Source organism: Mirounga angustirostris, unplaced genomic scaffold (genome assembly GCF_029215605.1).
Source record: "Mirounga angustirostris isolate CCGP_5_RB_7025 unplaced genomic scaffold, mMirAng1.0.hap1 SCAF_3, whole genome shotgun sequence".
Lineage (NCBI taxonomy): Eukaryota > Metazoa > Chordata > Mammalia > Carnivora > Phocidae > Mirounga > Mirounga angustirostris.
Genome location: NW_026991711.1, coordinates 163,550,308 through 163,566,000, shown reverse-complemented (window position 1 = coordinate 163,566,000; position 15,693 = coordinate 163,550,308). Strand labels below are relative to the sequence as shown.

The following is a 15,693-nucleotide window of genomic DNA, read 5'->3' as shown; positions in this document are numbered from 1 at the left end:
ATGTCCACAATAGCCAAACTGTGGAAAGAGCCAAGATGTCCATCGACAGATGAATGCATAAAGAAGATATGGCATATATATACAATGGATATTATGCAGCCATCAGAAGGAATGAAATCTTGCCATTTGCAATGACGTGGATGGAAATGGAGGGTATTATGCTGAGCGAAACAAGTCAATCAGAGAAAGACATGCATGATATGACCTCACTGATATGAGGAATTCTTAATCTCAGGAAACAAACTGAGGGTTGCTGGAGTGGTGGGGAGTGGGAGGGATGGGGTGGCTGGGTGATAGACACTGGGGAAGGTTGTGCTATGGTGAGGGCTGTGAATTGTGTAAGACTGTTGAATCACAGACCTGTACCTCTGAAACAAATAATACATTATATGTTAAAAGGAAAAAAAAAAAAGAAGATAGCAGGAGGGGAAGAATGAAGGGGGGGAAATCAGAGGGGGAGACGAACCATGAGAGACTATGGACTGTGAAAAACAAACAGAGTTCTAGAGGGGAGGGGGCTGGGGGATGGGTTAGCCTGGTGATGGGTATTAAGGAGGGCATGTTCTGCATAGAGCACTGCGTGTTATACGCAAACAGTGAATCATGGAACATTACCTCAAAAACTAATGATGTAATGTATGGTGATTAACGTAACATAATAATAAATTTTTTTTTTTCCGGGGCGCCTGGTTGGCTATTCATTAAGCATCTGCCTTCGGCTCAGGTCATGATCCCAGGGTCCTGGGATCGAGCCCCACATCGGGCTCCCTGCTCAGTGGGAAGCTTGCTTCTCCTCTCCCACTCCCACTGCTTGTGTTCCCTCTCTTGCTCTCTGTCAAATAAATAAATAAAATCTTTATTAAAGAACATTTTTTCAGGGTACCTGGGTGGCTCAGTCATTAAGCGTCTGCCTTCAGCTCAAGTCATGGTCCCAGGGTCCTGGGATCAAGCCCCGCATCGGGCTTCCTGCTCAGCGGGAAGCCTGCTTCCTCCCTCTCCCTCTCCCACTCCCCCTGGTGTGTTTCCTCTCTCACTGTCTCTCTCTCTCTATCAAATAAATAAATAAAATCTTTAAAAAAAAAAAACAAACATTTTTTCAATAACCACCTCTCATGCTTCTATGAAAACAAGACCAATAACAGCACATTCTGGACACAATGTTATCTGTATTTTCACTTATTTTAGTACAAAAGTCTATGCCACAACTATGGAACTGGACTAGTTGGGCTACTGCCACCATAATCAACATCACAGGAACTGTGTCATTCAAGGTCCAGCATTACAAACTAGAAATGTATTAATATGCTGATTAACTATACAGTTTTCTTTCTAAACTGATCTGACACAGCAAAACCCATTAGAAACATTTGCTCTAACAAACAAAAAATTATTTTTAGCTACATCTCCACAGGATTCATGAAGAACCACAAGGGAAAAATTCTTCACTGGCCTCCTCAATAATATAGTAGAATCACTCAAAATTTCTATACCCACTAATTTAGTGCAGACACCACTTTGCTCAATAAATAATGCCAGTTATAAGACACAGGGCTTCCCATAACCCTGAGATCATGACCCCAGCCAAAATCAAGGGTCAGATGCCCAAGCAACTAAGTCATTTGGAAGTTAAAATTATTTCCAAACTATAATTCTGTATCTAGTCAAATCATTCACTAGGGAAAGTTGAGTAAGATTTTCAGCATTTTTAAAAACCTTCCCTGTACCCTTTCTCAAAACAAAAAACCAAGAAAGAAGGAATCATAGGATCCAGAAAATAGGATCTACATTAAAAGGCAAAAAGGTAAATCCAAGAGGCAAAGGAAATTTCTGAGACGAAAGCAGTGCAGAACTAAAACAATAACCCAAACAATCCAGATTGGAGAAAATGGCAAAGGGCTCCAAGAAATGGGTCTCCTTAGAGTAGAAATGAAACTGGAGGGGCGCCTGGGTGGCTCAATCTTTGGGCGTCTGCCTTCGGCTCAGGTCATGATCCCAGAGTCCTGAGATCGAGCCCCACGTCGGGCTCCCTGCTCCGCGGGGAGCCTGCTTCTCCCTCCGCCTCTGCCTGCTTGTGTTCCCTCTCTCCCTGTGTCTCTCTCTGTCAAATAAATAAAATCTTAAAAAAAAAAAAAAAAAAAAGAAATGAAACTGGTAATTGAGAGATAATTCTTCATGGGTCTTTTGCATTTCTGTACATCATGTGAGCAAAAGCACTTTGTTCTGGACTATCTTTTCAAGGATGTTTGTATAGAAAACAGTTTTAGAAGATAGGCTGTTTTCCTCTGGAGCAAAGGGCAGCATGCTTACTGACGAATATAAAACATTCAGGCTCCTCCCAATAATGCAACCCAATGCATGCATAGATATCATCTGTCCCTCTTCATATCACACTGAGAATTGGGGTTTGGGGAACTAGCATAGTTCAAGAAAAGGCTTATGTTATTCCTTCGAGTAATAAAGTCCTTAGTCTCTGACCCTAGAGTTTCATATCTTCTGCCACCGCATCCATAAAACTGTGGCCATCTAACCAGATAGTATAGAGTTAAATTTCAGACTCTTTACAGTTCTTGACAACTGACAGATTAAGGATATGCTTTAAATATGTTAAGATTTATATGTCCAGGGGAGAGTTCAGAGATGAATTAGAAATAGATGCATAAGTAATGAATCAGCCAAAAACTAAGATAATTATTAGTGCCAAGGAAAAGAAAACATTCAAATGAAAAGTATAACCACAGTCCACTCTAGGCTTCAGATGCAAATATTTACATAAATATAATGGACAAAATGAATAAATCCAAAATTGCTAGAAGTCATGTTGAAAAGATAGAAAGTGTAAGAAAACAAAGTCTCCATTTCTCATAGTAGAAATGTCCAAAACATTAAAAATAACAATATGAGCACTGGACATACTGAGTTATACATCAAGGCAAAAGGCAAAGAGGTACTCTTGGTTTTTCTGTTTTGTTTTTTTATTGTACATCCAACAGATCTTCAATGCTGGAAATAATCAAATCTGTGCTATTCAATGTGGTAGTCACTAGGCATATGTGATTATGGAGCACTTAAGAAGTAGCTAGTGGAAGTGTAAAATTTTCATTTAAATTTAATTAATTTAAAGTAACCATATGAGGGGCTCTTGGGTGGCTCAGTAGGTTGGGCATCTGCCTTTGGCTAGGTCATGATCTCAGGGTCATGGGATCAAGTCCTGCATCGGGCTCACTGCACAACAGGGAGCCTGCTTCTCCCTCTGCCTGCAGTTCTGCCTACTTGTGATCTCCCGCTCTCTGTCAAATGAATAAATAAAATCTTTTTTAAAAAAGGTACCCATATGAGATCAATATACAAAAATCAATTATATTTTTATACAATAGCAATAAACAATCCAAAAAGGAAATTAAAAAATCAACTTCATTTACAATATGATAAAAAAAATACTTAGAAACAACTTTTTTTTTTTTTTAAGATTTTTTATTTATTTATTTGACAGAGAGAGACACAGAGAGAGCAGGAACACAAGCATGGGGAGTAGGAAAGGGAGAAGCAGGCTTCCCATGGAGCAGGGAGCCCGATGCGGGGCTCGATCCCAGGACTGTAGGATCATGACCCGAGCTGAAGGCAGATGCTTAACGACTGAGCCACCCAGGTGCCCCAGGAAACAACTTTTAAAGTGTAAGACACTGAAAACTAGAAAAAATCATTTAAACAAATTAAAGAAGACCTAATTAAATGGAAAGATGTCCCATGTCCACGGATCAGAAGGCTTAATATCTTTAAGATGGCTCCTCCAGTGTACCTACAAATTTAACACAATCCCTATCAAAATCCCAGCAGCCTTTCTGGCAGAAATTAACAAGTGATCCTAAAATTCATATACAAATTCAAGATACAGAGTAACCAAAATTATCTTTTTTTTAAAGATTTATTTACCCATTTTAGAAAGAGTGAGAGACAATGAGCATAGGGTGGAGGAACAGAGAGAGAGAGAAAAAGTCCAAGCAGACTCCATGCTGAGAGCAGAGCCCCACACAGGGCTCAGTCTTTTGACCCTGAGATCATGACCTGAGCCTAATTCAAGAGTCAGATGCTTAACCAACTGTGCCACCCAGGCACCCCCAAAATAATCTTGAAAAAGAACAAAGTTCTTTTTTTTTTTTTTTAAGATTTTATTTATTTATTCATGAGAGACAGAGAAAGAGAGAGAGGCAGAGGGAGAAGCAGGCTCCCAAGGAGCAGGGAGCCCGATGTGGGACTCGATCCCAGGACCCTGGGATCATGACCTGAGCCGAAGGCAGATGCTTAACCATCTGAGACACCCAGGCGCCCGAAAAAGAACAAAGTTCTTTTCAAAGACACATACATCAGAATCTCAAAACTACAAAAGACTCTGTAGTACAGGCATGAGGATAACATGCATCAACGTTTTAGAATTAAGAGTCCAGAAATAAAACCATCATTTATGGGTAATTAATTTTCAACAAAGGTGCCAAGACAATTTGATGAGGAAAGTCTTTTCAACACATGATGAGACAACTAGATAGCCACATGCAAGGGAATAAATATTATAGCCTCCTACCTCACAACGTATGTAAAAATTAACTCAAAAGGGATCAAAGACCTAAATGTCAAAGTTAAAACTATAAAACTCCTAGGAAATATAGGAATAAATCTTTGTGACCTTTGAAATAGGCTTTGGTTTCCTAGATATAACAACTAAAGCTCACAAAAAAAGGAAAAAATAGTTATGTTAGACTTCATTAAAATTAAAAATGTGCAGGTCAAAGAATACCATCAAGAAAATGAAAGGAAAATGCACAGAATGGGAGACATTATTTGCAAATCATGTACCTCATAAGAGACTTGTATCCTAAATATCTGAAAAACTTTTGCAATTAAACAACTAAAAGACAATCTAATTTTTAACGTGCAACAGGTTTGAACAGACATTTCTCCAAAGAAGATATACCAATGATCAAAAAGTACATGAATAGATGCTCAACATCACTAGTTGTTAGGGAAATGAACACTAAAGCTACAAAAAGGCCACTTCATGCCTATTAAGATGGCTATACTCAAAAAGACAGTCAATAACAGGTGTCAGTGAGGATGTGGACAAACTGGAGTCCTCATACAATAGGATACAACTACCCTGGAAACAATCTGGCAGATCCACAAATAGTTAAACATAGAGTTATATGATCTAGCAATTCCATTCTCATTTCAAGAGAAGTAAAAACATATGCCCATAGGAAAACTTATATATGTATAGTGTTATATGTTCTGTATGTGTGGTAGCATTATTCATAATAGCAAAAATGTGAAAACAACACAGAAAGCCATCAACTGATGAATGGATAAATAAAATATAGTATATTCATTCAGTAATCAAAAGGAATGAAGCACAGATACATAATACAACATGGATGAACCTTGAAAACATCCTAAATGAAAAAACACAAAAAGGTACATGGTACATGATTCCATTTATATGAGATGTCCAGAAGAAGCAAAAAAACAAAAACAAAAAATATATTAGTGGTTGCTTAGACCTGAATGAATAGCTAGGGGATAAGATGTGATAGCTAAAGGGTACAGGGTTTCTTTTTGAGGTAATAAAAATGTTGTAAAATTAACAGTAGTTATAGCTGCATAGATCTGTAAAGACACTAAGAGCTCCTGAATTTTACATGTTAAAGAAGTAATCGCACAGTATGTGAATTATATCTTTATAAAGCTATTATTTAAAAAGAAAAGACAGAATGATGTACTGACATGCTACAACATGGTGAACCTTAAAAACATGTTAAATGGAAGAACCCAGACACAAGACATCACATATGGTAGGATTCCATTTATATGAAATGCCTAGAATAAGCAAACCCATAGAGACAGAAAAATCAAGAGGTTGCCAGGGGACAGAGGAGGAGGGGGATGGGAAAGTAACAAAGGGTTTCTTCTGGAGTGATGAAAATGTTCTAGAATCAGACAGTGGTGATGGCTGCACAATCTTTGAGTATACTAAAACCCATCAAACTGTAGTTAAGTGGGTGAATTTTATGGAATGTAAAATAGATCACAATTCAAAAAAGATAGCCATAGATGACCAGTGACTACTATACTGAACAGCAGCAGAGCCACAGAAGGTGCCTAAATTCAGAGCAGGCCATCTAAGAGCAAGAAATGGACTTTTGTTTTAAACCATGTGGGAAGTATGGGGTTGGAAGGGGAGGAAAAACAAACTTATGAGTAGCAAAGAATTGCCAAACACTTGGGACTGTAATCGCTTAAAACTTTTCTTAAAAAGATTTTTTTTTCCTTAAGATTTATTTGAGAAAGTGAGAGTGTGTGTAAGCAGGGGGAGGGAAGGGGAAGAGGGAGAGAGACAGAGAATCTCAAGCAGACTACCTGCTGAGCGCAAAGCCTGAGGCGGGGCTCATTCTCACACCCTGAGATCATGACCCAAGACAAAATTCAGTCAGATGCTAAACTGAGCCACCAACGCACCCTTCGCTTAAAACTTCTGAATAAAAACTCAGATGAAAGTCCAAAAGCTGTGGTCCAAGGATAAATGACTTCAAAAGAATGTTCAGGGGCGCCTGGGTGGCTCAGCCAGTCAAGCGTCTGCTTTCAGCTCAGGTCATGATCTCAGGGTCCTGGGATCGAGCCCCGCTTCGGGTTCCGGCTCTGCAGGGAGTCGGCTTCTCCCTCCGCCTCTGTTCCTCCCCACTGCTGCTGCTCATGCGCGCATGTGCTCTCTCTCTCAAATAAATTTTTTTTAATCTTAAAAAAAGAAAGAATGTTCAAATTCTATGGACATAAGCTTCAACATCTATTAAAAAAGAAAATGAACTACAACAGTATTTCCAAGACTATGCTATAGTATTTATTAATAGCTGTTGGGCATGCAAAAATAGTTTTAAGGACTAATATATTTTATGAAATACTACATTTAGGTAATTTATTTATTTATTTTAAAGATTTTATTTATTTATTTGACAGAGAGAGACAGCGAGAGAGGGAACATAAGCAGGGGGAGCAGGAGAGGGAGAAGCAGGCTTCCCGCGGAGCAGGGAGCCCCATGAGGGGCTCGATCCCAGGATCCTGAGATCATGACCTGAGCCGAAGGCAGATGCTTAACGACTGAGCCACCCAGGCACCCCTACATTTAGGTAGTTTAAACAGGTTTCTTTACTACAAGACATCCCAGAAAATTTAAAATTATACTATGGCTTGTAGGTTCAAAAGGAGGCACATTTTGCAGTATCCACTTTACAACACAAATTTTTTACACATTATGCATGCTAGTGTGGGAAATAGACTATATGACCACAATGATTTTGTCAATTTCAACGTTGTATGATTCTTAAGAACTTTTGGCTTCATTTTTTTTATTTAATTTGGTTTGTCATAAAGGTAAATTAGTAATTCGTAAAAAAAAATAGTTACTTCTATATAAAGTGATATATTTCTCTAAGTTCTTAATGTTCTAGTCCTAAGATTATAGAGAAATAAACCACGTCAACTAGAATACTCAAAAAAGATATTATTTCCTGATTTTGATGGTTATTTTCTGATTAAATAAAAAAGTGTTCTTGTTTCTAGGAAAAACACACTCAGGTGTTTTAGCAGTGATAGGACATTAGGTTAGCAATTTATTTCCAAATGGTCCAGAAAACAAAAAGTTCTTTAATTTTAACTTTAAAAAAAAAAAGACTTATTTTAAGAGAGAGAGAGAGAAAGAGGATATACATGGTGGGGAGGGGCAGAGGGAGAGAGAGAATCTCAGCAGACTCCCTGCCTAGCAGAGTCTGATGTGAGGCTTGATCTCATGACCCCAGAGATCACAACCTCAGATGAAATCAAGAGTGGAAGGCTCAAACAACTGAGCCACCCAGATGCCCCTAATTTTAACTTCTTAAATTAAAACTAAAAGAAATTCCTTACTTCACCTGATGGAATAATATTAAATTACTGTTGAGCTAAAAATATTGAGAAAAGAGTTCCAGTAACTTAGTTTCACTGTCATTAAATTTTGGCTCATAAATCTACTAACATACAACTTTTAATTATCCTGTCAACACACAACTTATAATTAAACATGTAAAAAAAAATCTTCCATAGTCACTTCAGCCTATAAAAGGCATGTGTCTAAATTATGCATATTTTTTACCACTACTTCTTAAGCAAATTATTTCCTGCATGCTTCAGACCAATTAAAATAATGATTGAGTTTTAAAGAACTTTTCATGTTTAATGTGGAGACTATTACTCACCAAGAATGAATAAACATAAAAGTACTAGACTGAACCTTAATGACATTATTTTTACTTAGGATGGAGTTACTAAGCCTTTTCTCTTTCAGATCATTTCTCCTTCATGTTAATATATAATCACTTGGTTAATACAAAATCCTAAGTATCTAGAAAGCATCCAAGTTGCAGAATTCTGAAAACATTACAAAACAATAACTCTTACATGTGAATGTTCCTGTCACAACTATCAGGCCTTAAACTGCCAAACCAAAAATTCATTACCAACATAAAATAACTAAAAGCAACTATAACACCCAGTTTGAAACCAAAGAGTGGTAATAGTTAGATGTTATATAATACAGTTTGTTCAGAATAAACTTAAAGTATTTCAAAAGTAGAATTTCAATCCTTACGTAATTTCTTTTCCCAGCTCTAACACAGGAACTACTGTCCTACGTTTGTTCTCTTCGCTGACCAGAAAGGCTAGAACATGGTGGAGGTTTTTAAATGTCTGCTGGATTGAACTATCTTCTAACTTCCCACTGTACTTTTCCTTGGGAAGTAATTACATCATGCCACTTAGGAATGGTATGGTTGTGTGCTGGATCCTTATTATGCGATAACAGGGCTAGACATATCTTGAGAACAAGAATCACTGCTTATTATTAGTTTCTTTTTAATTCCCTACACCACCAGAATCTCACACAAAAGATTATTAGTTGAAAACCAGTGCACTTTTGATCTATGAACAAAACTTGAATAAAATAAGAGGGTGTCATCCTTCCCATTTACAGATGAAAAAAGAAGAAAAAAATAATTACTAGATGTAGGACTAGAATTGAAGTTTAGATCTCATGATATTCATCTACAAAAAGTTTTCCACTCAACTCTCCTCCATGGTTTGGCCACAGAACAAACTCATCACTTTTTTTTTTACCTTTTACATAATGACTTATTACTCTCTGAGGGAACTGCAAGGCCTCTAAACAAACTATCAACAATAAAAGTACCTAATGCACACCTTGGGGCAATCACTACGTCTTAATTACAATTTAAAGAGCAAAACTCCATTTCATACTCAAGAGAAAAAAAAATACTACCTAAGTAAAGGAATACTAAACAAAATTAAAACAAACTGAAGTTTAGTAAATAATAAATGAATGGCTGAATAAATTTAAAATCTACTCTAGCAATATGAAGTGGGGTAGCAAAACCAAGGAAGGGCTCCAGGTATAGGGTAAACAGGGTCAATTTTAAAGCTAATACTGTAAGATTACAAGATGAAAATGTGAAAGAATGACATTTCACAAAAGATGTCCTCCTTCCTGCCAGCAGTTTACTATCTTATAAACTGCTCTCCCCAGAGTAAGGTAGCTCATTGTCTCCTTTATAGGTCAACGTCACTTCTCTCAAACACAAAAATGTTAAATGAAAAAAAAAAAAAAAAAACAGAAAGATGGGATAAGAAAAAAGAGCACAAGTTTACATCCCCTTAAGCTAAAAATACATATAGCTTAACCAAAGATAATGGAGACAGAGGAATCAAAGACCATAGGAACTACGAAAAGAAGAAATGTGCTGTATTAACGATTATACAGCTCCAGTAATGGATAAACCCAAAATATAGGAGATTACTATTTCTCCACTCCTCACATTCCTTCTTATAGTTGATGTATTCATTCGGCCATCAACATGTATATCCCTCACAATGCTTACTAGTTCCTTATGTCACAAGTAGAATTATTTCCCTCAAAGATACAACAAAGTATTCTTTTTTGTTAGCACAAACTTGAAAAAGTTGCCAAACACAAAAATAACATTTGACAGACTTCTCTGCTTTGTGTCTGCAACACTAAATTTCTCAAAGATAAGTAGTTGGAAAAGAACTATTCTGTGGAAAAGTCCACAGAGCGTTGCATTACAAGCAAATTTTTTTTTTAATTTTATGCCTGATGAGAATTTATTTTATCTTTTTTTTTTTTTTAAGATTTTATTTAGTCATTTGACAGAGAGAGACACACGGAGAGAGGGAACACAAGCAAGGAGAGTGGGAGAGGGAGAAGCAGGCTTCCTGCGGAGCAGGGAGCCCGACGCGGGGCTTGATCCCAGGACCCTGTGATCATGACCTGAGCCGAAGGCAGATGCTTAACGACTGAGCCACCCAGGCGCCCCTACAAGCAAATTTTTATCACAAGCAATCTCATCTCATAAAAAAAGAAAATACAAAGGGGCACCTGACTGGCTCAGTTGGTAGAGTAGGTGACTCTTAATGTTGGCGTCATGAGTTTGAGCCCAGGTTGGGTATAGAGATTAAAAACTAAAATGAAACAAAAATTTTAAAAATAAAACAATGCTTAAAAAAATACTTATTCACAAAAAATTATATGGTTCTTTAGTTTTTCATTACAATATATTGTCACTATTTGCAAGCAATTGCTGGCCCAGTTGGAATGTTTTTTAATTATCCAGGGCACCTGGGTGGCTCAGTCAGTTAAGAGGCTGCCTTCGGCTCAAGTCATGATCCCAGGGTCCTGGGATCGAGCCCCACATCAGGCTCCCTGCTCAGCGGGGAGCCTGCTTCTTCCTCTCCCTCTGCCTGCTGCTCCTCCTTTTTGTGCTCTCTCTCTGTCAAATAAATAATAAATAAATAAACAAAAATCTTTAAAATTAAATAAATAAAAAATAAAGATTAACTTCTCTTCCTATGAACAATAATATCAATGTCTGTCTTCCACTTGCAATTGGGAGATGGTAACATTACACTACTAGGTAAGATTCTTTCTAAACAAAGATTAAACACAAAGCTTTATCATTAACGTAAGGAACATGTGGAAAATAACAAATCAACAGTAACACTTGGCATTTCAAGTCACAGGAAATTAGAAATATATCTAAATTATTTTTTTAGAGGGGGGAGGGACAGGCGGAGAGGAAGAGAGAGTATCTTAAGCTGACTCCACACCCAGCATGGAGCCCGATGCAGGGCTCCATCTCACCACCCTAAGATCATGACCTGAGCAGAAATCAAGAGTTGGACACAAATGACTGAGCCATCCAGGCACCCTGAAATACATCTAAATTCTTAATTGGCTTTATTTATATATGGATTAACAAAAACCTGAAAATACTAAACTCAAATCTAACAAAATGAGGCCATTTGAGAATCTGTGTATTTTCTCGACATTTCTGAAATAATCTATAACTACAATTACAAACACTGAAACAATTATTTACAGATTGATCTCCCTTTTCGTATTTATGCTTTTCTACCTACAAAAAAAAAGTTGTCCATAATGAGGAAAAATACTAAAGCACAGATGATTGTAAATGTAAATATAGGGCGCCTGGGTGGCTCAGTTGGTTAAGCGACTGCCTTCGGCTCAGGTCATGATCCTGGAGTCCCTGGATCGAGTCCCGCATCGGGCTCCCTGCTCGGCAGGGAGTCTGCTTCTCCCTCTCCCACTCCCCGTTTGTGTTCCCTCTCTCGCTGTGTCTTTCTCTGTCAAATAAATAAAATCTTTAAAAAAAAAAATGTAAATATAAATTAAAGACAGAAGGGGCACCTGGTGGCTCAGTCAGTTAAGCATCTGACTTTGGCTCAGTTCATTATGTTAGGGTCCTCAGATCGAGCCCCATGTCAGGCTCCCCGCTCAGTGGGGAGTCTGCTTGTTCCTCTCCCTCTGCCGCTCTCCCCAACCCCCCTCCCCACTTGTGCTCTAACAGATAAAATCTTAAAAATAAAAATTTCAAGATAGAAGGCCCAACAGGCTAGGTAAGTCATCAGAGGCCTTTCAACCATGCTCCTCCACCTCTGCCTTATAAATAGGAAAAAACAAATGACACCACTACACTCTAATTCAAAGGCAAGAGAGATATTAGAGATCCAATAATCAGTAGCACATAAATTAACTCATAAGAACGGAATGTACACCATGGTAAACATAGTTAATAATACTGTATTATACACTTGAAAGTTGCTAAGATAGATCTTAAAACTTCTCACCAAAAGAAAAAAAAATTCTTTATGTATGGTGATGAATGTTAACTACACTTACTGTGGTAATAGTTTTCCAATATATACAAATATCAAGCCATTATGTTATACACCCGAATATGCTAGTTATACTTCACTAACAAAAATAATAAGCAGTAGCACAGAACAAACTTAAATACATCACAGTTTCTCTCCACACCCAAAGACTGCTGACAAATGTCTTAATACTAATCTACCAAGTATCACAATGTTGGCAAGGGAAATAAAAAGCACAATGACAGTTCAATTAAATAGTGAGCATTATGCAAGGTCTTCGGGAGCAGGGGGTGTTTCACTCAGATTCAGCTATAAGAAATAGTGCCACAGGGGGAGGGCCCAGCAGTCGGACCGGCTGCTGAGACGAACGCTTCACTGGGGCAGTCTCCGCATATCATGGGGAGATAGACGCTGCTGCCTTTGATTGGCCTTGGTCCTCACAGCTCCAAAAAGAAACAGGATCTCGATAAGCTCTATGAGCTGAAGTCCAAAGCTCGGCAGATTATGAACCAGTTTGGCCCTTCAGCCCTAATCAACCTCTCCAATTTCTCATCCATAAAACCAGAACCAGCCAGCACCCCTCCACAAGGCTCCATGGCCAATAGCACTACAGTGGTAAAGATACCGGGTCCTCCTGGGACAGGAGGGCGTCTCAGCCCTGAAAACAATCAGGTATTGACCAAGAAGAAATTACAAGACTTAGTAAGAGAAGTGGATCCTAATGAGCAATTGGATGAAGATGTGGAGGAGATGCTGCTGCAGATTGCTGATGATTTTATTGAGAGTGTGGTGACAGCGGCCTGCCAGCTTGCTCGGCATCGCAAGTCCAGCACCCTGGAGGTGAAAGATGTCCAGCTGCATCTAGAACGCCAGTGGAACATGTGGATCCCAGGATTTGGCTCTGAAGAAATCCGGCCCTACAAAAAGGCTTGCACCACAGAGGCCCACAAACAGAGAATGGCACTGATCCGGAAAACAACCAAGAAATAACACACGGGAAGGTCAGGGAATGGACAACAATGTACTTGGAGATACTTGAGCTGAGACCTCAGCCATCTCATCCTTGGATTTTTTTTTTAATGCTTTACAGAGAAGCATATATTTTTTATTAACAGTGCAGCAATATCTATAATGACTGAGAGGATCTGCCAAAAGAATAAAGCCTCCTACCCCAACTTCCAGTCCCTTTTCCCTGCCGTCTCAAAGAGGAACGATGTATCTTCCAGAGAAGATTTTATTTGTGGTTTATTATATAAGTGATTGAATATGGGGCAAAGCATTATGGTCTTGTTTGGTGAGACAGTATTAGCAGGATTTGTAGAGGTTTGTGTTTCTTCTCCCTTCCCCTTTTCCCTGTACTTTGTAATGTCAGTGTTTATATAAATATGACTTTCATTTGCTTTTCCAGAATAAAGAAGTTATTAATCGAAAAAAAAAAAAAAAAGAAATAGTGCCACATTTTTCACAGAAATAAAAAAAGCAATCCTAAAATTCATGTGAAATCATGAAAGACCCCAAATAATCAAAGCAAACCTAAGAAAGAAGAACCCAAGCATCACACTTTCTGACCTTAAACTATATTACAAAGCTATAGTAATCAAAACATTATGATACTGATCTAAAAATAGACACACCAATGGAACAGAATCAAGAGCCAGAAATAAACCTTCACATCTACAATCAACCAATATTTTGACAAATAAGCCAAGAGTACTCAATGGGTAAAGGGTAATCTCTTCATTAAATAGTGCTGGGAAAACTGGATAATCATATATTGAAAAATGAAATTGGACCCCATCTTACACCACTCACAAAAATTAACTCAACATGGATTAAAGACTTAAATATAAGACCTAAAACCATAAAACTCCTAGAAGAAAACACAGGGAAAAAGCTCCTTGATGTGGATCTTCAGAACTTTTTTTTGGATGTGACTCTAAAAGCACAAGCAAGAAAAGTAAAAAGGAACAAGTGTGACTACATCAAAATAAAAACTTCTACAGACAGCAAAAGAAACCATCAACAAAATGAAAAGGCAACTGACAGAATGAGAGAAAATATCTGCAAATCATATATCCAATAAGGGGTTAATATTCAAAGTATATAAGGAACTCATACAAATCAAGAGCAAAAACACATACAACTGGACAAAAAATGTGCAGAGAAATTAAATATATGTTTTTCTGAAGATACACAAATGGCCAAAGAGTACAAGAAAAGGTGTTCAACACACCACTAATCATCAGCAAAATGCAAATCAAAATCACAATGACCTATCACCTCACACCTGCTAGAATGGCTACTATCAAAAAGAAAAAACATAACAAGTGTTGGCAAAGATGTGGAGAACCCTTGTACACTGTTGCTGGGAATGTAAATCAGTACATCCACTATGGAAAATGAGGATGGAGTTTCCTCAAAAAGTTAAAAATAGAAATACCCAATGATCTATCATTCCCACTTCTGTGTATATAACCAAAGAAAATGAAATCACTATCTCAAAGAGGTATCTGCACTCACATGTTTACTGAAACATTATTCACAAAAGCCAAGATAAGGAAAAATCTAAGTGTTAATCTACAGATGAATAAAGAAAATGTCACACACACACACACACACACACACACAGAGGAATACTATTTGGCCTTGAGAAAGAAGGAATTCCCGTCATTTGCAACAACATGGGTGGACATGGAGGGCATTATACTTAGTGAAATAAGTTAGACAGAAAGAGATAAATACTGTATGATCTCACTCATCTAAAAAAGCCAAACTTGTAAAAACAGAGAATAGAATGTAGCTGCCAAAAGCTGAAGGGGGGGAGGGAGGGAATGGGAAGATATCAAATGGTGCAAACTTTTAGGTCTAAAATGAATTAAGTTCTGGGAATCTAATGTACACCATGGTGACTACAGTTAAAATACCATATTATATGCTTGAAAGTTGCTAAAAGAGTAAATCTTAAATGTGCTCACTGCTGTTCCCAAAAAAACAAGTAGGTATATGACATGATAGAGGTGTGACCCTGTTGTGGTAATCATTTCATAACACATACATGTATCAAATCATCAAGTGTATACCTTAAACTTACAGAATGTTACATGTCAATTATATCTCAATAAAGCTGGGGGGAAGGGGAACAGTGCCACATTCACTTTGAGAAATTTGTACAAGGCACTGTTTCCCAAATAATAGGAAACACGAGAGGAATAAGTTCTAGGATGCACCTCCAGATACCATGGCCATAACAAAAATCACAGAATTGCCCCACCCAGAACAGATACATCTAACATAATCAGAGATGTGAGAATAAACAGAAAGCAACCACTGGAACTCTTAATCTGAGAAACACACCATCTTATTATGCTATAATCAGGATATCGGCACATAATTACTGTTGGATCTACAACC

General features: G+C 37.8%; 2 protein-coding genes across 15 annotated transcripts in view; one reads left to right on the top strand and one right to left on the bottom strand.

The window, feature by feature from the left end:
- ABI2 (abl interactor 2) overlaps positions 1-15,693 on the bottom strand; it is a 169,210-nt gene that overhangs the window by 130,337 nt on the left and 23,180 nt on the right. The window lies entirely within an intron of this gene.
- Positions 12,693-13,715, top strand: LOC123838931 (transcription initiation factor TFIID subunit 12). Its single transcript, XM_045868166.3, has one exon. It carries the CDS (start codon positions 12,787-12,789, stop codon positions 13,270-13,272), a length of 486 nt encoding a protein of 161 aa, XP_045724122.1. The 5' UTR covers positions 12,693-12,786; the 3' UTR covers positions 13,273-13,715.

Coding starts and splice junctions, on each gene's coding strand:
- LOC123838931 (XM_045868166.3), top strand. CDS start 12,787: ATGAACCAGTTTGGCCCTTCAGCCCTAATCAACCTCTCCAATTTCTCA.